General features: G+C 45.4%; 1 protein-coding gene across 2 annotated transcripts in view; it reads left to right on the forward strand.

Annotated features, from left to right (window-relative positions):
- Tp53bp2 (tumor protein p53 binding protein 2) overlaps positions 1–20,990 on the forward strand; it is a 53,086-nt gene extending 32,096 nt beyond the window's left edge. The window contains exons 7-18 of one of the 2 annotated variants that reach the window (XM_032915747.1): positions 631–812; positions 1,157–1,321; positions 1,691–1,919; positions 3,380–3,469; positions 3,701–3,849; positions 5,209–5,671; positions 7,275–8,053; positions 10,755–10,892; positions 11,639–11,772; positions 13,596–13,762; positions 16,491–16,690; positions 20,232–20,990. In XM_032915747.1, coding sequence (XP_032771638.1) covers positions 631–812; positions 1,157–1,321; positions 1,691–1,919; positions 3,380–3,469; positions 3,701–3,849; positions 5,209–5,671; positions 7,275–8,053; positions 10,755–10,892; positions 11,639–11,772; positions 13,596–13,762; positions 16,491–16,690; positions 20,232–20,273 — 2,738 coding nt within the window. In that variant the 3' untranslated portion in view covers positions 20,274–20,990. The remainder of the gene's footprint in view (positions 1–630; positions 813–1,156; positions 1,322–1,690; positions 1,920–3,379; positions 3,470–3,700; positions 3,850–5,208; positions 5,672–7,274; positions 8,054–10,754; positions 10,893–11,638; positions 11,773–13,595; positions 13,763–16,490; positions 16,691–20,231) is intronic. The other variant, XM_032915748.1, reaches the window with a different exon arrangement.
- The last annotated feature ends 4,519 nt before the right edge of the window (positions 20,991–25,509 follow it).

A 25,509-nucleotide genomic window follows, 5' to 3' on the forward strand; every position in this document is an offset into this window, starting at 1 on the left:
TTTGAAGTCAGGTTGGCGTAAGACGTCAGAGCGGCTCAGAGCGGCACAGGACGTGTTTGTGGACTGGTAGTGAGAACAAGTGTTTGTATTTAAGGACAATTTTTAAGAAAATGATTTGTTATAATTTTGATGTTACAAGTTTTCCTCTTGGTTGAAGTTAGCAATGATTTTTTTTTGTAAGATTATAAAACTACATTTTTAAATTATATTTTTCTTAAATTCCTGATAAGAATTTAATGAAGATTTTTTGTTTATATGGTACTTCTAGTTAATGTATTGCCATATTAATAATCCAAGTTTTAGTGATTCAGTCACTATATAACTATTATAATTTGAACTTTTGAAAGCAAAAGTTCTAAAGACATTTGATTTCCAAGATGTAGAGTTTAACGTTTACTATATTCGCTGTATACATTCTTTAGAGTCTTCAGATGTCTGTGTCTAGACGGAGACGCAGGTATTTAGTGGTGTCTCGTTGATTTCAGTTGCTTCTAAAAGCAGGTTGGGTTGGTCTGAGGACATTTTCAAAGAGTTCTCTGCTTATGAGAAAGTTCATTATAAAGCTTGATTGTCTGGGAAGTGATTCATTCTTATTTTTATTTTCACCTGTGGTCATTCTCTCTGTTCTAGTGGAGGAAATTGAACAGATGAACAGCTTGTTCCAGCAGAAGCAGAGGGAGCTAGTTCTGGCTGTGTCAAAAGTCGAGGAGCTTACGAGGCAGCTAGAGATGCTTAAGAACGGCAGGATCGACGGCCACCATGACAACCAGTCAGCCGTGGCCGAGCTCGACCGTCTTTACAAGGAACTGCAGGTACACACAGCTACGTTCTAAGTATAGTGGGTGCTCTTCCCTCCAAACACAAACTGTCCGTGGAAAGTCACCATAACTTTTGGACTTCAGCTGCTTTTCCTTAAGGTGGGTGGAAAAGGGAAGCCTAAATTCCAAGAGTCCAGAATAAACTTTAGATACCTCAGACAGGAAATCTGAGGCATAACCACAGCCAGTGGTCTGGCACAGATGCCATTTAAATTTAAACAGGAGAGAGCACCTTACATTTTTAGATATTATGTAATAGTTAACCATGTGATTCCCTCCTGAAGGTGCTTTTCTTTCTTCTCCTTGGTATCTTTGTTTTCCCTTCCTGTTTTGTTCAGTTAAGAAACAAACTGAACCAAGAGCAGAATGCCAAACTACAACAACAGAGGGAGTGTTTGAATAAGCGCAATTCAGAAGTGGCAGTCATGGATAAGCGAGTCAATGAGCTGAGGGACCGGCTGTGGAAGAAGAAGGCGGCACTGCAGCAGAAAGAAAATCTCCCGGTGAGCGGTGGGCGAGCGATGGGCGAGCCAGCGAGTGGGCGAGTGGGCTGTTTGTTCTTGGGCCTGGGGAGGGGAAGCAGGGTCCTCAGAATTCTTCCAGCTGCACGCAGAGAGGGCAGTGCAGTGCTGTGTCTGCCAGAGCTGATGTTTCGTTCTTAACGGTTAGTCCTTACCTATGCTGCTTACCTTTCCTTCCCGACACTGGCAGCAAGGTTGTAGCAGAGTTCCATGTGACGGGGTTCTGTTGGGGACATTTTTTATAGACTCTGGGACTAAATTCTGAAAGTGCTGATTCTGAAATTTTAGTCTTAAGAATTCAGTCGTCCAGTAAGACATATAGTATTAAAAGATTTATGCTTTCTAATTCAGGTTTCACCTGATGGAAATCCTCCCCAGCAAGCAGTGTCCGCCCCGAGTCGCGTGGCCGCCGTAGGCCCTTACATGCAGTCGTCCACTATGCCGCGGATGCCCTCCAGACCCGAGCTGCTGGGGAAGCCAGCGCTACCTGACGGTTCCTTGGTCATGCAGTCCGCAGAGGGGCCAATGAAGATACAGACACTGCCCAACATGAGGTCTGGGGCTGCTTCACAAAGTAAAGGTAAAAGCGGGCTCTCTCCAAGTCCTTTCAGTTAGCCCTTCCCCATCCCACTGTATCTTCCAATTTTGACTGTTTCAAAGTTGTTTTCATATTACCTATTTACATTATATTCTTTGTCAATGATTTTAACCTTAGCCAATACAGTTCGACTCAGGATAAAATCGAAGTTATTTCAGAAATGACCTTGTAGGATGTCTGGTGTCCACCTGTAAGTCCAGCTCTCTGCAGCGGTTGAGGCAGGAGGATTTTGTTTTGGGACTATGCAGTGGGACATTATCTTGTTCAGAGGGAAAGTTTGGTCTGATGTGTGATCTTTTCGTCCTGTGTGGAGAGAGTGTATACATACATCAGTGAGGCATGTTGCCTGCTGACAGATTGTAGAACAAAGGTAAAGACCTGCGAGTTGTAAGGGGCAGACAGGGGCAGGGGGCGAGGTTCCTGCTTTAGTTGTCCTTGCACTCTGTATGGTCAAAGGTGTGTGCCGAGGTGTAACGCGCACGCCACTCTCGTAATGGGAGGATAGGTGCCAGGAGAGTGTAAGGAAATGCAGTCTCGGCGTTCTAGCCATCCAAATAACAACTATGCTTTCTTCGTACTCATTTCAAAGTGTTTGTTGTTTTGCCATAATTATTACTGTGAAGCATAAATAATATTAATTTTCTAAGATGAAAAAGACATGGCATTGTGTGTGTAGTGTGTGTGTGTATGTGTGTGAATGTGTATGTGTGTGTGTATGTGTGTGAATGTGTATGTGTGTGAATGTGTATGTGTGTGTATTAGTGTGTGTATGTGTGTGTGTGTATGTGTGTGAGTGTGTGTATTATGTGTGTGTGTGTGTGTGTGAATGTGTATGTGTGTGTATTATGTGTGTGTGTGTGGATGTGTGTGAATGTGTGTGTGTGTGTGTGTGTGTGTGAGTGTGTGTGTGTGTGTGTGTGAGTATGTATGTGTGTGTGTGTGTGTGTGTGTGTGTGTGTGTGTGTGTGTGTGTGTGTGTGTGTTGTTGCTGTTTTTGAGGTAGGATCTTGCTATATGTAGACCTGGCTGGCATTTGAACCTTAAATCCTAATGTAGAGAATCATAAACATCCCAAATACTGAAAGCCGGATTGGAGCCGTGAGACTCACTTCCCGGTCCATCATTAAAGCATTGTTTGTAAGATCATCTTACAAGCCTCCCTGCTGGGTTGGAATTTGCTGCCTCACACAGTGAAGAATAATGAAATAGGCTTTTCTGGTCCAGGTTGATCTTTTTTGTGCTTTGGCTATTGTAAACTGCTTGAGTAACGTGTGAAATCTAAAAGAAAACCTAACATAGGTGCTTTCTAAATAAGTGTGCCGGGAGCTATGTGCCCAAACTGCAAAACTGTTTTTAGAGATTAAGTCTTAGCAGTCAGGTGAACTGAGCCAGTGGAAATGTCCTTGAATGTGAGTGACTTCTGGCTACTTTCTGCATTCTAGGCCCTAAAGCTCACCCAGCAAGCTCTGATTGGAACCCTTCCAGCACCGACCTCTTACCCAGCCAAGGCTCTGGAAGTGCTCTGGATCAAGGTGAGGCTTACTGGGCTACCCCTGAACATTTTGCTTTGATCTCTAAAAGGTTTATTTTGTACTTTTTCTAGCTAGCTCTGTTTTTAGTTTGTTAAGACCAGGGACAGTTGATTTATGAAAGCACTTAGTGGGCCTGGTGTTGGGAGAGATCGAGGAGAAAGAAACAGGAATGATAAGCAGTTTTATTCTAAACAGTTTGAATGTCAAGCTGGGTTTTTCCTTTGTCTTCAGTCGATGAAGGGGAGATTGCTCTGAGGGAGAAAGAGAAGAAAGTGCGTCCCTTTTCCATGTTTGACACAGTGGACCAGTGTGCTCCCCCGCCCTCCTTTGGTACGCTGAGGAAAAACCAGAGCAGTGAGGACATCTTGCGGGATGCTCAGGTATTAGCCCTGTCTCAGTTGCTGTCACCAATGTGTTTCTCTAGTACATTTTTAAAGAAAAGATTTTAAAGTATTGTGTGTAAGGGAGAATAAAAGTATAATATCTAGAACATTGGAAAATAGAGTAGGAGTCTGTTATGTCTGTTTCTGCTGTTTAGATATGATTGTACTGTCCTGCCATACTGGGGACGGCTGGCATATTTGCTGCTGGGTCACAGGTTTTTGTGACTCTCTGAACTATGTAAGTCACTGAGGAAGAGCGTCTTCTTGCAGATGTCTTATTTCTTTGAAATCCAGTAGATGACCATGGTGGCTCACATCTTGTTTCCAACACTGAGAGGCTGAGGCAGAAGGGCTGCCTCAGATTGAAGCCAGTCTGGGACACAGTGTGACCTTCTGTCTCAAAGAGTGTCACACAGAAACCCTTGAACTCTGGAGCCAAGGTCATGTCAAAGATGTGACGGTGACCTTCAGTGACTGGGGATCTGAACTTAGGATGGATGGGCTTGAGGGCGAATGCTTCGATTAGTGATTTCCAAGTGCGTGCAACTCTGGAATTGCATATTTTGGTGTGGTTTTTTGAGACTTGCTTGTGCACTGTTGCTAAGGTTGGTCTCAAACTTGTCCTCCAGCCTTAGCCAAGGGCTGGGATTACAGAAGTGCACTGTTATGCTCAGTGAGATTATGTGATGTTCTGATAAACAAGATGTTTTTCATGTATTGATGCACGCCATGGATATGAAAGATGCCAGTACAGAGGTTTGCCCGGCTAGGGAGCAGCACTAGGAAGGGAGTCGTGGGGAGTAGTTGGGGGAGGAATCCCATTATGTCACTCTAAGTCCTTATTAACCTGATTTAAAAATTATTTTTTATTATTTGATTTAAAGCTTTAATGATTTTAAAATGTGGAGGCAATATTTTGTCCACTTTCCATGGGCATGTCAGTGTGCAGGGATATATATGTTTGCATGTATGCGTGTTCACGTATCTAGGAGCATATGTGTGCCCATGGGTGTGGAGGTCCAAGGTTGATGCTGGGAAGTTTCTTCAGTTGCTTGTCTACCTTGCTCTTTGAGGTAGGGGCTCCCAGTAAGTAACACTCAGTGTGTTGATATGACTGTTCTCACTAGGTAGCTCGCAGGCTGGAATTACAGGCGAGCTCCCACTCAGTGTTTACGTGGGTTCTGGGAGACCATATTCCAGTCCACTTGTTATGTGGCAACTGCTAGCCCTTGAGCTAACTGGAGTCCCGAGAGCTGATGTTTTTACAGGATATGCTTGTGTTTGTGAAGTGAGCTGACTAGCGTGTTGTGTATACTTTTGTACGGTGTTTTAACTGCCTTGCTGTGTGTGTTACAGACTGTAAATAAAAATGTGGCTAAAGTACCACCTCCTGTTCCTACAAAGCCAAAACAGATTAATTTGCCTTACTTTGGACAAACTGCTCAGTCATCGTCTGACGTGAAGCCAGATGGAAACCCTCAGCAGTTGCCCATAGCTGCTACGTCCATGGGAGCCAAGCTCAAGCCAGCAGGGCCACAGGCCAGGGTGCTGCTGTCTCCCGGTGCCCCTTCGGGTGGTCAAGACCAAGTCCTGTCTCCAGCATCTAAGCAAGAAAGTCCACCGGCTGCTGCAGTCCGGCCTTTTACGCCCCAGCCTTCCAAGGACACCTTCCCTCCAGCCTTTCGAAAACCCCAGACTGTGGCAGCAAGCTCCATCTACTCCATGTATACCCAGCATCAGGTGCCAGGCAAAAACTTCCAGCAGGCTGTGCAGAGTGCCTCGACCAAGACGCACCCCAGAGGCCCCCACTTTTCAAGTGGTAAGGTTCCATTTGTTTGTATTTTTAAGTGTGTAGTGGGGAGGGGGCATACACTTGAAGGAACAAAGATATGTATGTGCCAGTGTGCGTGTGCAGGTCAGAGGGCAGCTGTTGAAGGTCAGTTCTCTCCTTCCATTAGGAGTTCCACAGGTAGGACTCAGGTTGTCAGCCTTGCATGATTTACCAAGCCCTTGATTTAAGGTAAGGTTCTTGGTTTCATTTTTGCCTGTTTTGGGCTTAAGTCCTATGCCAAGCTACTGGGAGACAGTAAGTACCAGGTCTCTAGTTAAACAGAAGCTATTGTTGAAAGAGTTTGAGCTGTGCTCTGGCTTATTGGGAGCTTACTGTAGTGCCTGCTGCCTGTCACTACGACAGGAGTCACTGCAGACCCTGCATCACGTCCTACTTCCACATTTACAGCTGTGATAGAATACCCCACAGAAGGCAACAAAGGAAGCTAAGATTTTATTATCAACTTGGAGAAGTCGAGGCAGAAACTCAAGCAGCTGGTCACATCGCAGTCAGAGTCAAGAGCAGAGAGAAATACCTAACGCAACCCACTGTGCCTGCTTGTTCTCAGCTAGCTATTTTCTGTCTTACATAGTTCAGGACTCACTACCTAGGGAAAGGTGTTATTCACAGTGGGCTGGCCCCGCCTACATCAATTACCAACCAGTAATCCTCACACACATGCTCACAAGCCAACCTTATCCAGAGAGCTCCCTGTTTGAGGCTCTTTTCAAAGGTGATTTTCTAGGTTGTGGCAAGTTGACAGTTAAAAACTAGCCTTGAGAGCTGAGTTGGGGTGGGTTTTGAAGGAGGTCGCTGATGTGGAAAACAGGGTCACAGGAGCCTGCGTCCTTACTGTTGGCTTGGCTGTTTTGGTATGTGGAGGGTGGGATGAGTACTTGTCTCTAGATTATTAAAAGCAACATTCTCTTGTACTCCAAGCCATCCTAATGAGGATGCTACCACTAAATAAGTACGAAGCCATAGTAACATTAGTCTGTGCTAAACCTGCGCCTGAGTCTGGGTATTGAGGTTTCCTCTGACTTGTTGGTTATGTTACAGGACTAGAGTACAATTGACCATGATTTAATTGATTGAAAGTGGCTTTGTAGTTCTGGACAAGCATATAATTGTGGTTTAAAGCTATCATTGCTCCCCGTCTTTTCAGTAATCCTTGGTAAATAATGCTAATAGAGTAATTTGGAAGTCAGATTATTTTGACATAATTGGAATGTTTCAGGGGAATGTCTTTGGGAAAGACAAGTAAGTGGTTCTCAGTTTTATGAGCCAAATAGGATTTCTCACGTTGGTCTGCATTTGAGTAGTGTTTAATTTTCCTTCATGCCGCAGTGTGTGGTTTTCTTCTTTTTGTTTCATAGCACACAGCGCATGTTATAATCAATGGAGATTTTGATTTTGTAGTAAATGCAAAGATGGAAATTCTTGCTTTGCTGTTATTTTAAGAAATCAAGTGTGAGGGAAATAATGGAGTAACTATGAAGTGAAGAGAGACTTGGCTTACCGTAGCTGTGTTCTCCCAGTTTTGTTTAATTAGCACTAACCAGGGCTTTTCCCTTTTCTCTTCCCCAATTAGTGTATGGCAAGCCTGTGATAGCTGCTGCCCAGAATCCACAGCAACACCCAGAGAACATTTATTCCTGTAGCCAGGGGAAGCCTGGCAGTCCAGAGCCCGAGACAGAGCCCGTTTCTTCAGTTCATGAGAGCCATGAAAATGAAAGGATTCCCCGACCACTCAGCCCAACGAAATTACTGCCTTTCCTATCTAACCCTTACCGAAACCAGAGTGATGCTGACTTAGAAGCCCTACGGAAAAAACTGTCTAATGCACCAAGGCCACTAAAGAAACGTAGTTCCATTACAGAACCAGAAGGCCCTAATGGGCCAAACATTCAGAAACTTTTGTATCAGAGGACCACCATAGCTGCCATGGAGACCATCTCAGTCCCATCATACCCATCCAAGTCACCAAGCTCAGTGACTGTCAACCCAGAGAGCCCAATCGAAATCCCAAATCCATATTTACACGTGGAGCCTGAGAAGGAGGTGGGCTCTTTAGTTCCTGAGCCACTGTCCCCAGAGGATATGGGGAGTGTCGGTACAGAGAACAGTGACATGCCAGCCCCTTCTCCAGGCCTCGAGTGTGTGTCTGAGGGCGCCCCAGACAACAGCACGACTCTCCAGAACAACACAGAAGAAACAAACCCAGAGGCCCCCCACTTACTTGAAGTATACCTAGAAGAATACCCCCCATACCCACCCCCTCCATACCCATCTGGGGAACCCGAGGTGTCTGAAGAAGACTCCGCACGCATGCGCCCGCCTGAAATCACCGGGCAGGTGTCTCTGCCTCCCGTAAGTAACGTGGTGTTCCGTGTTTGTCCAGTAGAACTTCCCTTGGGCTACTCCTCATGGTGGCTCTATCCTTCTCAGTTTGCCATTTTATCTTATGATCCCTTGGCATGAAGTGGATCTCTGTAGTCTTGGGTTTTGACAGCAATGGAACACATTCATGGTGAGCTGTGTATCCCAGTCCCCCCTCTCCCCTCCACCTTGTTTTTTTTAAAGAGAGAGTCTCACTGTGTTGCCCAGATAGGCCTTGTGCCTCTGGAGTAGCTAAAATGCAGATCTTTACCACCAAATCACCCTCAGGGAAGGAGTGATAGATGCTGTAACATTTATATGAAACACTGCTGTATTTTGGTATGTGTTGGGGTCTTTATAGAGGAAACATATTTTTGTTCTTACACCTGTATGAGCTACACTGGGTTGAAAACATCTGGTTTCATACCGGCTTTGCTGTGAGATCTGCACAGTGTTCTCCTCAGTGAGATCTGCAATGTTCTCCTCATGTGAGATCTGCAATGTTCTTCTCAGTGAGATCTGTAGTGTTCTTCTCAGTGAGATCTGCAGTGTTCTCCTCATGTGAGATCTGCACAGTGTTCTCCTCAGTGAGATCTGTAGTGTTCTTCTCAGTGAGATCTGCAGTGTTCTTCTCATTGGCTATGCCTCTTGCTCTCCAAGCTTTGATTTTTCTATCAGTGAGATGTTAAGATTTTATTTTTATTTTTCATCTTATGTATGTTAGTGTTTTGCCTACCTGTGTAAATGTCCATTGTCTGCATGCATAGTGCCCAAGGAGTCCAGAAGAGAGTGCCAGATCCCTCTTAACTGGAGTTGCCGATGCTAATAAGCTGCCATTGGATGCTATGAATTGAACCAGGGGCTTCTGCAAGAGCAGCCAGTGCTCTTAACTGCTGAGCTGCCTCTCCAGCCCCTGAAATATTTTTAATGAAATAGAAGGTCGAGTCGCAAACTCAAAACTGATAAAATTTAGAGGATTGGAGAGAGAACAGGTCAGGACAGAGAACAGGGCAGAGTGGGGCAGAAGAGAGCATGGGACAGGAGAGAGAACAGGGCAGAGTGGGGCAGGTTCTTCGGCCTTTCTTCCAGTGTTGTCAGCGTTTATTGGAAATCGTGAGCAAGTACCAGTCTCTTGGTTTCCTTTTTCTCTAGAATCAAGTTCTCCTAAAACTATGTTTCTGGCCAGAAATGTCTTCTACACTTCTTCCACATATTAAAATTGTTTTGGAAGTTTATCGTGTCACTTTGAGATGGGGGAAAATACCATAGTCTCTGCAGCCTGCTTTTCTATAGCTTAGTCGGAAGTCATTTTTGTTTCCTTAAACACAAACAAAATAGAATGTTGAACTATAACTTTAAAATACAGTAAAACCAAGTGATACTTTTGAATGATTATTTAAATGGGTTTCGTATGTCTGATCCCGTATTTTTTTTATCAGTTTGTACTTCCTTTGGAAGAGTCTCTTATTTTCTTCCTAGGATGACTGCTGGCTGCTTCCTTCCTGTCTTAGGTGAAGTAGATGCTGTGATGTATGTTTCTTTGAAAGTGTGTGACTAGGTGTTTGCCTTCTGAAACATCCACAGGCTGACAGCACAGTCTCGGGCTCATTACGTGTCCTAACTTAATCTTTCCTATCTGCGAGGTATAAACATCCACAGGCTGACAGCACAGTCTCGGGCTCATTACGTGTCCTAACACTTAATCCTTCCTATCTGTGAGGTCTATTATTTGTTATTAAAAGTTCCAGCTCTTTACACCGGAGACAAAAACGATAGGGGTAGGATGGTTCAGTGGGCAGAGACACTTGCCACAAAGACTGACAACCTGAGTTCTATTTCTGGGACACACACTGTGTGCAGAACTGACTCCTGAAAGTTAAATTGTCCTCTGACTTCCACACTTGCACTGTGACACATTTGTGTGCACAGCCCCCAACATACCCACACACACATAAATAGATGTAATTTAGGAAGTCTGGTGTGTCTGTGTGTGAGTGTGGGTGTGTTTAAAAATTCTGTTTCAATACGATGAAAAGAACTACCGTTGAGCTCTAAAGTCTGACTTACTAACTTCTCTTAAGGTGTAAGGTTCTCCCTCAGTATATCTAATTGTAACAAGTCATCTTTATTATGTAGCCTAATAATTTGCTTGTGCCTTAGTAAGGATTAAGGTATGAAGTACTTAGTAGGAAGGGCTGACCTAGATAAAAATTCTGGTCCTGACGTTTTCTAGCTGTGTGTCTTTCCTTTGTGTGCAGCAAGGACGGTTTGGCTCTTACCGAGGAGGAGTAAGTAAGCCCTTGTGTGTGAGCCCTTCTGAGTCTGAGTATTGCCCAGTTTAAGAGTGAGGCTCTCTGCCGTATACTCTTAGACACGTGATTTAGAACCAGTCTTGTCTGGTTGTGAACCTCAACAGAAAGCCAGTCAGCTTGCCACCAGATTTAGTTCACTCTAAGTTCCAAAACCAGGCATTAATGGCACATTCCTGTGTCTCTAGGGTTTGAGAGACTGAGGCAGGAAGATTGTAAGTTCAAAGTCAGTCCGGCCACATGGTGAGTCCGAGGCCAACCTAAGCTAAATGTTAAGGAAAATAAACAAACAAACCAACCAACCCCCAAGAGGTTGTTCTTTTCACTACCTCAGTTGAGTGCTGACTCTTCCCTCGTTAATTTCCCCCACACTTCCTCTACAGGGAAAACGAACAAACTTGCGGAAAACTGGCTCAGAGCGAATTGCTCATGGGATGAGGGTGAAATTCAACCCCCTGGCTTTGCTCCTGGATTCATCTTTGGAGGGAGAGTTTGACCTTGTACAGAGAATTATCTACGAGGTAAGTTTCTTAAATGTAACATTGCATTTTATTTTAAAGCTCAAAATAGCTACTATAGAGAAATCTTATTTTAGAGTTTTCTTTTTTGGGGCCATGGAGTTGTGGAGAGGGATATTGAGCATACTCTAAAATAGGCTGCGTTATTTTAAGAATGTAACTGTAAGATTTTGATAATGTAGGAGTTGTTTACACTTGAACACATTAGTGTTGCTAGCAAGAACATTTCTCTCTGAAGTTGCTCTGTATGCATTTGTACTCTATAATATTGTATTACAGTTGTCATCTGTACTCTAAATTTAGTATTATCATTATTTTTTTAAGATAGGGTCTTAAGATAAGCCTCAAATTCATGATCCTACTTCAGTTTCCTGAATACTAGAATTACAGGCATGGCTGCTGTTCCCAACTTTTTAAAATGGTTTTAGTTGAATTTCCCATAGCAAATAGGATGTCTCCTTAGAAACCAGTTTGTGGTGAGAATTAGAAGGAAGAATAGGATAACCATAAGGATCTAGCTTTCGATGCTATGATTTTTAAACAAAGTCTTGCAGTAAGCACTTATTTGGCTGGGCTGTCTGCCCTATTTCTAGGATTTTTCTTTACAGCTTTCCTGGCTCCTCTGTGTTTCACTTAGGATATTAAAAATGTCACCAGCGTTTCTGTTTCCTGTTCTAAGAGCCAGTCAGTAATGACAGTCGATGTGACATGAAATTGGACTGACTCTCCCCCTGTTGTTGGTGTGACAGGTTGATGACCCAAGCCTGCCAAATGATGAGGGCATCACAGCGCTGCATAATGCAGTGTGCGCAGGCCACACAGAGATTGTGAAGTTCCTGGTACAGTTCGGTGTGAATGTTAACGCAGCAGACAGTGATGGATGGTGAGTCCCGTCCTTACTCTCCGTCAGATATCAGCTGTGCATGCTCACGGCGGGAGCAGTGGGTGCTACCCCCCAACCTCACCAGCACCACCACCGAACCCCGTGCTGTCTGGGCACTCTTGCAGGGGTCACCATCCTCATGTAGGAGCTCTTTTGTTCACTTTCTGGAAACAGATGGAGTTTAACATTTTAATGACAGTGTACTGTAATAAAATTGTCAGCCTCCCTTCTCTGTGCTTGAGGTGACTGAGTGAATGTGACAAGCGCTAGAGGATGGGGACTGTCAAGGTAGCTGCTAAGTGGACAGTGGGCAGGTGGCGTCTGCAATGTGCATTCTCCAGACAAAGTGCTGAATTCACACTGCAAGGGGACAGGGTAGACAGATGATTCCAGAATGCTACTTAGAACCAGCCATAATTTATAACTTATAAATTATTTTGGAGCTCTAATATTTTTAGAGGTCAGTTGATCTCATCTGTCTTGATCCTTTAGAAAGCTCTTTCTGTGGAGGAATATGGAAGCTTTTTCTATAAAGGACTGAAAATGTTGCCATTTAATCTATTTACTTAAGTGCTTTAATTTTATTAATTTGTTTCTTCTTTCAATATTTATCAGATACTCGTGTATGTAAATCAAAAATTTGAATTAACCTATCATTCCAAGTGACTACATGATTGTCTGTGAAGACTATTTCCTTTTTGTTAGATATTTGTGTCATAAAGCCAGCCAAGGCTATGGTGTTTGTAAATAAACAAACCAACCTCTTGTGCAAACCACGGGTGAGATGTAGCTCATAATGGAGCATTGTCTGGAAGGAAGAGCCAGGGAGCCCAGGACTGTGATCATAGAAGGGGGTAGAATGAATGGAGAAGAGACAGGAGACAAAGGGAGAACGGACAGAACAGCGTACAGACAAGGGGACTGACCGAAGAAGAAGAAAAGCTAAGAAATGTGCACGCCAGAGCCTGAGTACTGACAGTCTCAAGCCTGCTAACTCATTGGCTAAAATAGATTGAGTCGTGTGTGTGTGTGTGTGTGTGTGTGTGTGTGTGTGTGTGTGTGTGTGTGTGTGTGTGTGTGTGTGACTTTTCTAAGACTGTATTTTCAGGAAATCATCTCAGTTATAGTCACTTTTCTATTTAGAATTGAATTTATAGTTTTAGCCAAAATTACTTTGAGTTTTAAAAATAAAGGTATCCTGTATGTACAACCAGATCCCTTGAAAGTTGGTGTTGAAAAAGAATACTGGAGTGCAGGCATGGAGTTTAAAGACTCTTAGAATTTTACCCTGGCAGAAGTGATCAGGCTTCAGGGCTAGAGCGATGGCTTAGCGGAAAAACACTGGCGTTCCCAGCACCCACATTATAGTTCACAACCATCGTCTGTAACTCCAGTTCTGGGACCTGACACCCTTTTCTGGTCTTCATGGGCACCAGGCACATAAGAAATGCCAATAAGTCCATGGAGGCAAAGCATATACATGCAAAGCTAAAATGTAAACAAGATGATTATAGGGCTGGGGAAATCCAGACAGAGCCGAGTCTACCTTTTTCTCTTCTTTTTAGACCACAGTGAAGGCTTTATTTCCTTGTTCTTTACACTGGCACTCAGCTCCTGGGCCCATTGGACCATTGCTGAGATGTGTCCCTTTGTAGCTGTAATTCTCTTATGGGTTCAGTGACCTGTCTTGATTCAACTAGATTTTAAAAGCTATTTGGGAGGCTAGGAGATAAGAGACTGAGGAACTTCACAGATAACTTACCAAGTGGAGGTCGTAGAGCTTGGAGAAACATTTCTAACCAGTTCTGTGTCTTACTTCACAGGACCCCATTGCATTGTGCTGCCTCCTGTAACAATGTCCAAGTGTGTAAGTTCCTGGTGGAGTCAGGAGCAGCAGTGTTTGCTATGACCTACAGCGACATGCAGACTGCTGCAGACAAGTGCGAGGAAATGGAGGAAGGCTACACGCAGTGCTCCCAGTTTCTCTATGGTATGTGGCCAGTGCAGGCTACTGTGTTGAGTGCCATATTTATTTACCCTTCTCTCAAGGGAATAGCTCAAAGCTCAGTGAGTATTTTCTTATTTGCTCTGCATAATTCTGGTTCCTGAGATGAGGACAGTCTAGGTCACAGATGCAGTGCAGCTTCTGAGCCTGAAAAGCTGTTGCCAGGGACAGGGACAGCCTCAGCCGGCTATCGGTGCTCGTTAGGTTTTGTATCCGGAAGATCCACACTGTGGCCTTAGCACTCGGTGATTTACAGCATGTTGGAAAACCAGATTAAAGAAATAAAGACAACACATCACGTGGTTTGGGGTTTTGTTTTGTCTTATGTTTTCTTGATTTGGTGCTTATGATTTTGATTACTGTCAGAAGATGCTGTACTTACTAGGTCTGTGCCTGGATACAGATCTGTTTAGAGAAAAATGGAAATGAAGTCGAGATCTGGATATGCTGACTGCTGGCTTTTCGTTGTTGTTTTGTTTAATCTACAGTTGAAGTTAATTTTTCTCTTCATTTTGGCTTGAGAAATCAGAAGGTCTCAGGGGCCTAGACTGCTCAAACTCTGCAAAGTTTCTTCCTTAACAACTGTCAAAAGCTTCCTGAGATGAAAGGCCCCAGTCTTTGCCCTCTCTGCCTGGTCATGTTTCTTGGGTGTTTCTGCCTTTTTCGGGTTGCAGATGCGAAGAGAGTTCTTGATGTCCACAAAGTCCCTGTCATATAAGTGTTTTTGTTTACTTTTCTGTTGTTTGTTTTGGGTGCTAGTTTTGAACCCAGGGCCTTATACTTAGTAGCAAGTCTTTACCACCCAGCCTTCCAGCTGTGCGGATGTCATCACTGAGACCTGTGATTGCATTTTGTTTGTTTTCAACTTGGGACCTATCTAGTATTTTGACATCAACATTATTTATAGGGGATGGAGAGATGGCTCAGTGGTTAAGAGCACTGACTGCTCTTCCAGAGGTCCTGAGTTCAATTCCCAGCAACCACATGGTGGCTCACAACCATCTGTAATGGGATCTGATGCCCTCTTCTGGTGTGTCTGAAGACAGCTATAGTGTACTCATATGCATAAAATAAATCTAAAAAACAACTCATTATTTGTAAATTTATAGGCGATAGACTTTTTAAAAAGACATGAAGGCTATTCTGTCATAGTCTTTTGAGCCATAATTTATGACAGATGTCAAGGTTGATGATACAGGGTAAAGGTTAACTACTGGTGCGGACTCAGCACAGGTGCTCATCTGAGGGAGGAGAAGTGACCTCACGGATATTTTGTAAATTTATTTTCTGATTTTATTTTATTCTATTCATGTGGATGGCTGTCTGCACCGTATGTTTACAGTGCCCTAGAGGCCAAAAGAGCCACTGAACTCCTGGAACTGGGGTTAGTATTGTGAGCTGCCGTGCGGTTGCTTGGAATTGAACCTGGGTCCTCGGAAGAGCAGCCAGTGGTGCTCTCAACTTGGAATCGCTACGGTTCTGCCTGCGATTCTTAGTGGGGATTTCATGGAAAACCGTGACTTGAATTGTGAATCTCAGCATCTTGTAGCACCTTGGATTTCTTTCCACTCCCAGTGCAAACAGAAGCACTGAGCCTTTAAAGTGCCGTGGAGTTACATGCGTGTGAAGCCTTGTTGGCCAGTCTTGTTTGTGATGTTTGTGGAGCCTCGGACCTCTCCATGCTGCACAGACCCTCTCCCACCGAGGTGACACCGCCAGCTATTTCATGTTATTTAAAAAGGTCAGAAATTTATCTGACCTTGGATTGGCAGAACTTTCTTTTGGAAAGAACAGTTTCATTTCTCCGTTTTATTTTGTTTTGCCCAGAGCAAGAACAACACATGCTGGTTATTGATATATTAATTGTTATAAACTAATAACTAATTGTTAGATACTCAGAGTTGAAAAATATGTTTGAAAGCCAAGCAGATGTTTTTCTGTATTTTTAAGACATATAGGTAAATGAAAATTAACTAGCTTTCTGTAAACTGTATTGGGTCCACATCTGCTTTCCTCTGTGGTGCCAGGTGTCCGTTTCTCTAGGCATGGGCCATCCTTCACTCTTAGGGCATCAAGGGAGGAGGCGGAGCCTAACTCCCAGTCAGTATGTAACTAACTGCTGCAAAACGGCCTTTTGAGGATTTTCTCCTGCCCGTTTGTAGATTTCAACATCTAGAATTGTTAGAGTGACCATATATAGACTTTTCTATCTGTTCTAAACTCCCAGATTCTGCATTCTAACAGACGATATTGTACTTCTTCTAATAACTAGGAACTGATATAGGCCCTTTAATAGCTAACACACTTCTGCAAGTTTGTCTGTTTGCTCTGTGTGTCAGGTGAGATCTAAACTTGCAGAGCCTTTTGGCCATTATGTGTAGAAGTAGGCCAGAAGTTGACAAGCGTCTTCGCTTTGAATGCCGTAGATTCAAACAGTCTTTCTTTTAGCTGCTGGGCTAACAGCAGGCTTCCTCCCTGGGGAAGGTAAGCTTTGTGAGATGCCTAGGGCTGTTCGTTGTTGGCCTCCTAGCTAGGGCATCCATTGCTTATGGTCTATACATTCTGCTGGTCTCCTGCCCCCTCCCGTGCCGGGACACTTAACTTCTGAAAGCTTCCTATTGCAGCTCTGACCTTCTAGTGAGGCTCCTACCTAATTTGTTTCAGAGTGTAGAGTCCTTGTGCGTGGTGTGACCTGATCTTCTGTCTCCTGCAGGGGTTCAGGAGAAAATGGGCATCATGAACAAAGGCGTCATTTATGCTCTGTGGGATTACCAGCCCCAGCACGATGATGAGCTGCTCCTGAAGGAAGGAGACTGCATGGCTGTTGTCCGCAGGGAAGATGAAGACGAAACCGAGTGGTGGTGGGCACGCCTTAATGATAAGGAAGGATATGTTCCACGCAACTTGCTAGGAGTAAGTCACCCCAATGCTGACCATGCTTCATGTGTGATAAACGAAGCTTGGTATGAACTGCTGTGCAGAGGCCGTGCAGTTTACTGACCTTTGTTAACAAGACACGATACGGGAGAGAGGTGCCGAGGGATGGGTGCCGAGGGATGGGTGCCCGAGAGGTGGGTGAGATGGGTGCCGAGGATGGGTGCGAGGATGGGTGCCGAGAGGTGGGTGAGATGGGTGCCGGGGATGGGTGCCGAGGATGGGTGAGATGGGTGCCGAGGATGGGTGCGAGGATGGGTGCCGAGGATGGGTGCCGAGGATGGGTGCCCAGGGATGGGTGAGATGGGTGCCCAGGGATGGGTGCCCAGGGATGGGTGAGATGGGTGTCCAGGGATGGGTGCCCAGGGATGGGTGCCCAGGGATGGGTGCCAGGATGGTGAGATGGGTGCCCAGGGGATGGGTGCCCAGGGATGGGTGAGATGGGTGCCCAGGGATGGGTGCCCAGGGATGGAATGTGGGGATGGGTGAGATGGGTGCCCAGGGATGGGTGCCCAGGGATGGGTGCCCAGGGATGGGTGAGATGGGTGCCGAGGGATGGGTGCCCAGGGATGGGTGCCGAGGGATGGGTGCCGAGGGATGGGTGCCCAGGGATGGGTGCCCAGGGATGGGTGATGGGTGCCCAGGGATGGGTGCCCAGGGATGGGTGCCCAGGGAGGGGTGGGGTGCCCAGGGATGGGTGCCCAGGGATGGGTGAGATGGGTGCCCAGGGATGGGTGCCCAGGGATGGGTGAGATGGGTGAGATGGGTGCCCAGGGATGGGTGCCCATGGATGGGTGAGATGGGTGCCCAGGGATGGGTGCTGAGGGATGGGTGCCCAGGGATGGGTGAGATGGGTGCCCAGGGATGGGTGCTGAGGGATGGGTGCCGAGGGATGGGTGCCCAGGGATGGGTGAGATGGGTGCCCAGGGATGGGTGCTGTGAGATGGCTCAGCAGGTAAGAGCACTTGCTGCTCTTGCAGAAGACTCAGGTTCAGTTCCCAGCCTCTCCTTGGCTGCTGTCAATTGTCTATAAACTCCAGTCCTAGGGGACCAAATGCCTGCTCACTGCGCACACATGGCACACATCATGCACGCTGACAGAGCACTCATACACATAAAGTCTTTTTAAAAACACCAGGCTTAAATTTATTTAGACGCACAGCCATAGCGACAGTGCACTTTAGTATACTTATGAGTGTGTTGACAGGTTTAAACTCAGGATCGTGTGTTCCAGATTTGTGCCTCAGGCTCTTTTACAGGTTTAACCCAGGTGCCTTATAGGTCATGCCCATGTTCCCAGCACTTGGGAGAGGGAAGTAGGAAGGTGAAAAACGAGCTTCGGTGGGCTTGGATATCTTGTGTGCAGCCTGTGCACAACAAAGGTTCCTTGGGTGTGTGGAGGAAGGAGAGAAGTCGCGTAGGTGGTGGATTGAGATGTGGTCCCGAGGTAAACGTGCTTGTGGACCTGCTGTTGGTAAGGAGGAGGGAACAAGCTTAAGGGCAGGAAGGATGGGGGTGATGGACCCGGTCATGTTGGTCACAGGCACTGGTTCACATCTCCACTGATGTGACATTCAGAGCATTTCCGTTCTGGTAAGCAGACGGTAGGGAAGATGAAGAAGCCTGCCTCCTGAGCTTGGTGTGCGGATAGTGCAGAAAGTCCATGTAAGACATTGGAAGGCTTTTGTCAAGCATCAGATAGACGGGGTCTGTCCTATAGCTTTTGGTAGAAGCCTGTGGGAGGCTTCCCCAGCATCACACCAGGAGCAGAGTTCTCTCTGCTAGGGTTCTTCTGCTTGGGTGTCTCCAGTGACCTTGGCCTTGGGACCTGGCATTCTGGATTGTGACCCTTCCTATGGTTGTCTGTCACATGTCCATTTTAAGTCATTTGCTATCCTACACCTTATTGTAAAGTGACTGCTGAACCATCTCTCCAGCCTCATCATGCCCTAACTCTCAGGAGCTGCTTCTTCCCCCGTCCTCCCCCATTTCTGTGTAGCTGAGGCTGGCCTCAGACCGAAGCCTCCTACCTTCCAAGTGGTAGGTTTGCAGGTCTCCCTACCTGCCTCAGTTGTTGGGGATTGTTAATTAACTGTGCATGTTCGTGGCATAAAGCGTGACTTTTTGATTGTTTGAGAGAGAGAGAGAGAGAGAGAGGGAGAGAGAGAGAGATCTTGCATGTGCCGCAGTAATTGTGTGAGGTCAGAAGATATTTTTGGGAGTTGAGAGATAGAGGTGAGCTGAAGGACACTGGCAGCCAGTGTCACCTGCTGAACCGTCCTGCCTGCTCCTGTCTTTCCAGCCCCTAACCCAACTTTGAAATAATGGTTGATTTATACAGTGGCTCAGTCAGGCTAATTAACACGCATAACCTGATATAGCTAACTTTTAATTTCGTGATGAAAATAAAATCTGTTAATGAGTTTTCAATTTGTATGCATTTTTAACTATAAATTCCTATGTTGTATAACAGAATTCTGATTAAGTTCAATTTTCTAGTAAAGAATGGTTAATGAGATGGGAGGATTATTCTGAGGAGGGCAAGCAGTCAGTCAGAGACTGGTTGAGCTCTCAGAAGGTTTTGAAATTAACAGACTGGAATGAAGGTTGTAATTTTAGTCCTAAACTTAGAACTCTTAGTTCCCTCACAGTCTCTTCTAGAAAAGTGTGCTGTACATACCAGGTTTTAGTATCTTTTGAGTGTTTAAAAAAAAGGAAATTTCACAATGTGGAATATCTAGTCAGGTTCAACCTTGAGTCATGAAAGTGCATTGGTGAATATCTTTCCTCAGCTCAAACTGACTCTTGAATAAACACACCGCAGCTTTTGTTTCCTCGTCCCTAGGAAGCAGAAGGGGAGGGTTTGTTTAGCTTGATGTTTAGTCTGACTTTCTCTGGGCTTCTAGACAGGACCCTGTAGCCCTCACACAGCCTCTCCTCACTCTTGTTGTGGAAAGCACAGGCCAGCAGAATTGCAAAGCAGCTCATGTCTTCCCTACGTCCACTGACCCAGGCGTTTTGTCCTGATAGGCTCAAGCCGCACCCACAGTGTCATCTGTAAATAAGGTTGAAAAGTGTGGTTTACATATGTGGTTCCAGTGCTTAGGTGTGTGAGGCAGGAGGATTGCGAAGCTAGCCTGGGCTACCTTTAAATTCTGCCTTAAAAAAAAAAAAGACTTTGCCCCATCTCAATGGGCTTCCAAGTCCTGGAGCATAGAGCAGTTCACAAGTAGTCGCAGCGTTTGGCTTCCCTCAGCTGCAGTGTGGATAAGCAAACTGCAAGTTGAGTTCGTGCCTGGAGTTCCCATGTCACAGCTCTGTGGCACTGCTCCAGCTGCTGGACCATGTGACCTTCCCTGAGTCTATGAGCCTGCGTACTCAGGCGGCCAACCTGCATCCACAGCTCAGCCTGAGTTGGTTTCCTGTGTCACATTCCTTGCCCCCTTCCTGTATTTATTGAAATATTGTAGAACTTCCACGCATATGCCATATGTAAATATTTTTTAAAATTCTCTTGCAGCTATACCCAAGAATTAAACCAAGACAGAGGAGCTTGGCCTGAAGCTTGAGTTAATGAAGAACGAGTTAGAAGAAGTACCATGATTGTTCTGGAAAAGAAAATTCAAAAGACTGACGTTAACCACAGTGCACCCTGAGAGCAATGAAGAATGTGCCCTGGAGGAAAATGAAGGAGAGACTGAAGGAGTCAGCGTGAGCAAAGGAGCAGAGATGTGAGTCCGCTCCACCCCGTGCGGGCACCCCGTGCGGGCAGAGCGCTCACTGTGGCACATGGATAGGAAGCAGCCATCTGGTTTTGTCAGAAATGGGACCATTTGTTGGGCTGTGGGAAAATGAGCTTCTTGTCCTGCTTAGGGTGTTTTTGGCACTGTTCCCATTCTGCTGACCTGCCAGAAAGGACCAGTGCCGTCTGGCACCATCTCCAACCGCCTCCGAGCACTGGCAGGCTTTGGGGGTCCCCGGCGGGTGCAGCACACTTGTGTATGATCACAGAAGAACTGTTAGCTGCCTGTCGGTGAGCAGTAACCAATGGATGAGTTCCCGTAGCATTGAAGAATTGTGTGTATCTGAAATACTGAACTACACTACACTACCTAATCTAAGCTAGATTTAGAATCTTGTTTGTAGGTTGAATTTGAATCTGTATTTATTGTCTTTTGTATCTTGGAAATTAGAGATTTGTTATAGATTTACCTGTATTTGTCAGGATCATAGGTGATTTTAAAAATGATTGTAATAAAATTAAACTTTATGACTCTAAGCCATTTACTGGTTTTCCTTTTAATGTTATAAACAGCTTTGGTTATAGGGTGTAAGCCACTGGGCTGTCTACTGCACTGCTGAGAAGTAACGCCCTGCGTGACCCAGCCGGTGGGACTGTGGTGAAAGCCCCTTCCCGTCATGTGATTGAGAAGCCGTTCTGAATTACGAATACTCGTCTTTGCAGTTTACAGGTCCGAATGGCTAGAATTCTATACGTTTAAGAGATTGAGGGAGGGCGTGTTCACATATGTACTTGTTTCACCATTGAGGCTGGAAGCGGGTGTCAGATCCCATGGAACTGGGGTTAAAATGATTAATGAACTACCTGATGTCTGTGAAGGGATCTGAACTCTGGTTTTCTGATAGAGCAGTTGGTGCTCTTAACCACCCAGCCATCTCTTCAGCTCCTAATGTAATTTTAAAAAGATCATGGAGATCATGGTGAAAGAAAGCCTACATGGACCTGCAACTTCTGCTGGGCCATTTTAATGTCCTTGTGTTTTTCACATTCTTCATAAAGTTGTATACATTTATTGATTTGTTTACTTAATTGTTTTTATTACCAATCAAGTAATGAGTCGTTTTAGAACCCACTTTGCTTGGTATAATGTAACTGTATATAACCGTAATAGAAGTACAGGTGCACAAACAGTGGCTGCTTTTTCTAGACGTTTTTAAGAGCGGCTAAATGCTAACCAGGAAAGTAGATGAAAAACAATATAATCTTTCAGATAATGGAGAAAGAATGACAACATGAATTAAATATGGAGACTGCACAGCAAGAAGGGATCCAGGTCCCTTCCCCAGTCAGTGATTCTGGCACAGAGCTAAGGACTTTTCAGACTGAGCTCCCTAATCAGCTAACTCAATACGGAGATCAGCTAGGATTATCCAGGTGGCCCCAGTGTAAGCACACGAGCCCTTGGAAAGCAGAAGGGGAGGCAGGAGCCTGAGCCTGAAGGGGTGGTCAGACAGACCTGGGGTATTCTCGAAGATGAAAGGAGTCATGAACCAGAAAATAGGAAAAGGGAGAAAAACTCTGGACTGTAAGGAGACAAGACCTTAGGCTTGTAGCCATGGGGACCTGAGTGCACCCCACCAGGAAAGCTGATCTGTCTGGAGATGACTCCCCATGTGTGTGAGGCGCACTAATGGAACCCAGGCTGTGTACGTGTGAGATAACGGATATTTTTAAGCCATTGGATTTGTAGGAGATGTTACAGTAGGAGACAAATAGGACATGGGTTCTAGAACTGGACAGTTGCAATCATTCCTTGTACGACCTTGCCAAGACAGTTGACCTCCCAGAGACTTGTTCTCTTAACACATGGAGTGAAACCTAAGGGGTGCTGAGCGCGATCAGGGAAAGTTCAATAGAGACTGCAGAGGAGTTTCACAAGCCTGCAAAAGCAGAATGGGAAGTAGGGAAGGAAGCCAAGTTGGTTGCACATTCCTTATCCTTACCATTCCTTTCTCTTCTCTTTGTAGGTTTTTTGTTGTTGTTGTTGTTGTTTGTTTGTTTTTTTTAAACCTTTTTCATCATTAAAGTATCAGAACTTCTTGGGGGAACTTGAAAGTGTAGGAAAAGGTTATTGACTAAAAATGACACAGCTTTCAAGGGAACGAGAGACAGTTTTATCATGCAGTCAATTTGAATGACCAAGGCCCAGGAAACATGGAGCCAAGTTACTCCAGGTTCCTATGTTCCCGCAAGGAAACAGCTGCATGGAGTGTTCTAGAAGTAGAACCAAGGAAGTCATAAATGAAGGCAACCTAAGAAATCGGTGGGTATATCAGAGGGGCACTTACAGCAGGGAGGGGAATCTCCTATGGTCTCATGCTATGTGATGACATTCTTACACTGACGGTTAATAGACTCTGAACAGTTTTTATCTACTACCAGATGTTATTCTGACAGAGGTGGCTATCAGGGGGCTAAACCTAGCTGAAGACTCCGTGATTAAGCCCTGGATCTGTAGCCTTCCAACCCTCCACACCACTGCAGTTCTAAGTAGCCTCAGACAAAGCTTCTGTCTAGGAATTCTTTTTTTTCTTAAGGTTCCAAAGTAACAGCTTTTTATTCACTCCCAACATTGTGATTGCAACATTAATCCTCCTCAGTACTAGTCAGTTCTACAATCCTTCCCTCTGCAGTACTAGTCAGTTCTACAACTCCTTGCCCACCCAAACTGGACATGAGTGTGGGATTCACAGATGTTCAGGTTTTACATGAAGGTCTTATCACATGTTCCTCCTCTATGCAAACCACCTTAAGCAACGCCCATGTGACTTTGACAGGAATTAGACAATGAAGGCGTCGATCCTGGCCAGACTTTACATGCGATCGGCTCAACACAATCTCTGGTGTTCTGGGTTTTCTAAGACTTCAGAATTGTGGGTGGTCAATCTGTCTTCAAATCATGATGAAAATAAGCCACAAGTGGTTGTTACAACAGAACTTAGTCTAGACTTTCTCTCCTTTTAATACTACTTATGTACATATAATTTATTTCACTTGTAATGTCACCACAACCTTCATATACAAAGCAGGGATTCCTGTGGGGAGTTAGGCAGTGCACACTGGAGAGACACTGTTGGGTGTAGTTTGTAGTCTTGTTTTCAGATTTTTATTGCACAATTGAGAGCCTGCCAGAAACAATTCTGTATTCTGTTGCTTGCTTGCCATTGTGTGGTAGGATCCAATGGCTATACCAAACTCATAATTTATCAAACGATTGAATCATTTCTCAGTTCTGTATTGCTGTTGTGGCCATTCTGACAGCAGGATTTATAGGGTTTTGCACAGGGGAGAAGGAAGCCCTGTGCACTGGGCCATGCTAAGGAGGAGAGTGTAAACTTTGCTCAGATGTAGCAGGCAGTGAAGCCTTGGCTAGAGGTGGTTTCACGTGACTGGAGTCACAGTTGACAAAACCAAGGGACAGAAGGAAACTAGGGGAACGTGGACTCGGGGTGGAGGAAGTAATGAGTGGAGTTAAAGGCAGCAGAGCCTGGTAGGGGTTGGGCTGGGTGCTGGAGGTGTTCCTAGGAGTACCCATGAGGGGTAACTTGAACCTTTGCCATGTAAGAGGACTCAGAAGCTATTAACTAACTAGATGGTACCAGGTGGAGGACTGAGAGGCTATTGACTAACTAGATGGTACCAGGTGGAGGACTGAGAGGCTATTGACTAACTAGATGGTACCAGGTGGAGGACTGAGAGGCTATTGACTAACTAGATGGTACCAGGTGGAGGACTGAGAGGCTATTGACTAACTAGATGGTACCAGGTGGAGGACTGAGAGGCTATTGACTAACTAGATGGTACCAGGTGGAGGACTGAGAGGCTATTGACTAACTAGATGGTACCAGGTGGAGGACTGAGAGGCTATTAACTAACTAGACAGTACCAGGAGGAGAAGTGATTGGGGAACCAAGAAGTGGATCTAGGAGGACAGTTTAGAATCCCTAGTCCTGGGGAAGGACAGGTCAGGGTGGGGCAGGATGAGATTGGGATGCCGTCGAGGAGGAGGTATGAGAAGAAAAACTGAAGAGATGGGTGTACCCAGTCCACAGAAGAGCCAAGACAGGTGTGGGCTTGCGAGTCAGGCCAGATGTTTACAGAAACGGTGGTAAGATGTAGGCCAGGTCAGTTTCTATGGGGTCAAAAAGTTTGCGACTCTGCTTCCTCCCTGTAAAATGGGCTCCAACCAGTTTTTGGGTTTAGGCTTACTTATTTTCATTTTGTGTGTATTGTTTTGCCCGCATATATGCTCACGTACTACAAGCATGCAGTGCCTATGGAAGTCAGAAGAGGGCATCGGATCCACTGGAACTGGAGGTACAGCTGGTTGTGAGCTGCCATGGGGTGCTGGGAACTGAACCCTGCCCTCCTCATTGCAACAAGGAGCAAAGCTGGCATCAGGGAGAGCGGCAGGTGGGCTGGCTGCATGCTGCCAGCTATGATGTCTAGTGTAGCCTCTGCCATTTGGAAGAGGCCAGCTCTCCTGCCCCACTTTACACCTACCCAAGACCACCCTCCTCCTCTCAGCCTCTTACAGCAGGACCCTTGCCCTCACTCCCACCCCTCCCACCTGGGTCTAGAACCACTGCCCTTATTTGAGCAACAGTGATCTCCCTGCTACAACTCCTAACCTCAGACTTCATTCTATGACCTTCCTCCATCCAATCCCATCTTCAGTCCTTTACCAACACTACCCTTGACACCTAGAGTCCTGAGACATTCCGTTCCTCCCTGTTCTGAAACCTGTCAGTGTTGAATAGAGGAAGCTCATGCCAGTGACCTGAGTTAGCTCCATATATACACTCTCCCAACTTCTTAGCCTTCCCAGCCTACTTTTAGGTGTGTTGGAGAAACCCATCAATTACTTGACATGGTGCTATAATTCCCGAACTGTGGAGGTGCAGGCAGGAGGACCAGGAGTTCAAGGCCAATGTTAGGTCCAAATCTGTCTGGAATAAATGAAGTCCTGCTATATATCCCCTGCCCTGTCCATGAA

The sequence above is a fragment of the Rattus rattus genome, chromosome 10 (genome assembly GCF_011064425.1).
Source record: "Rattus rattus isolate New Zealand chromosome 10, Rrattus_CSIRO_v1, whole genome shotgun sequence".
Classification (NCBI taxonomy): Eukaryota; Metazoa; Chordata; class Mammalia; order Rodentia; family Muridae; genus Rattus; species Rattus rattus.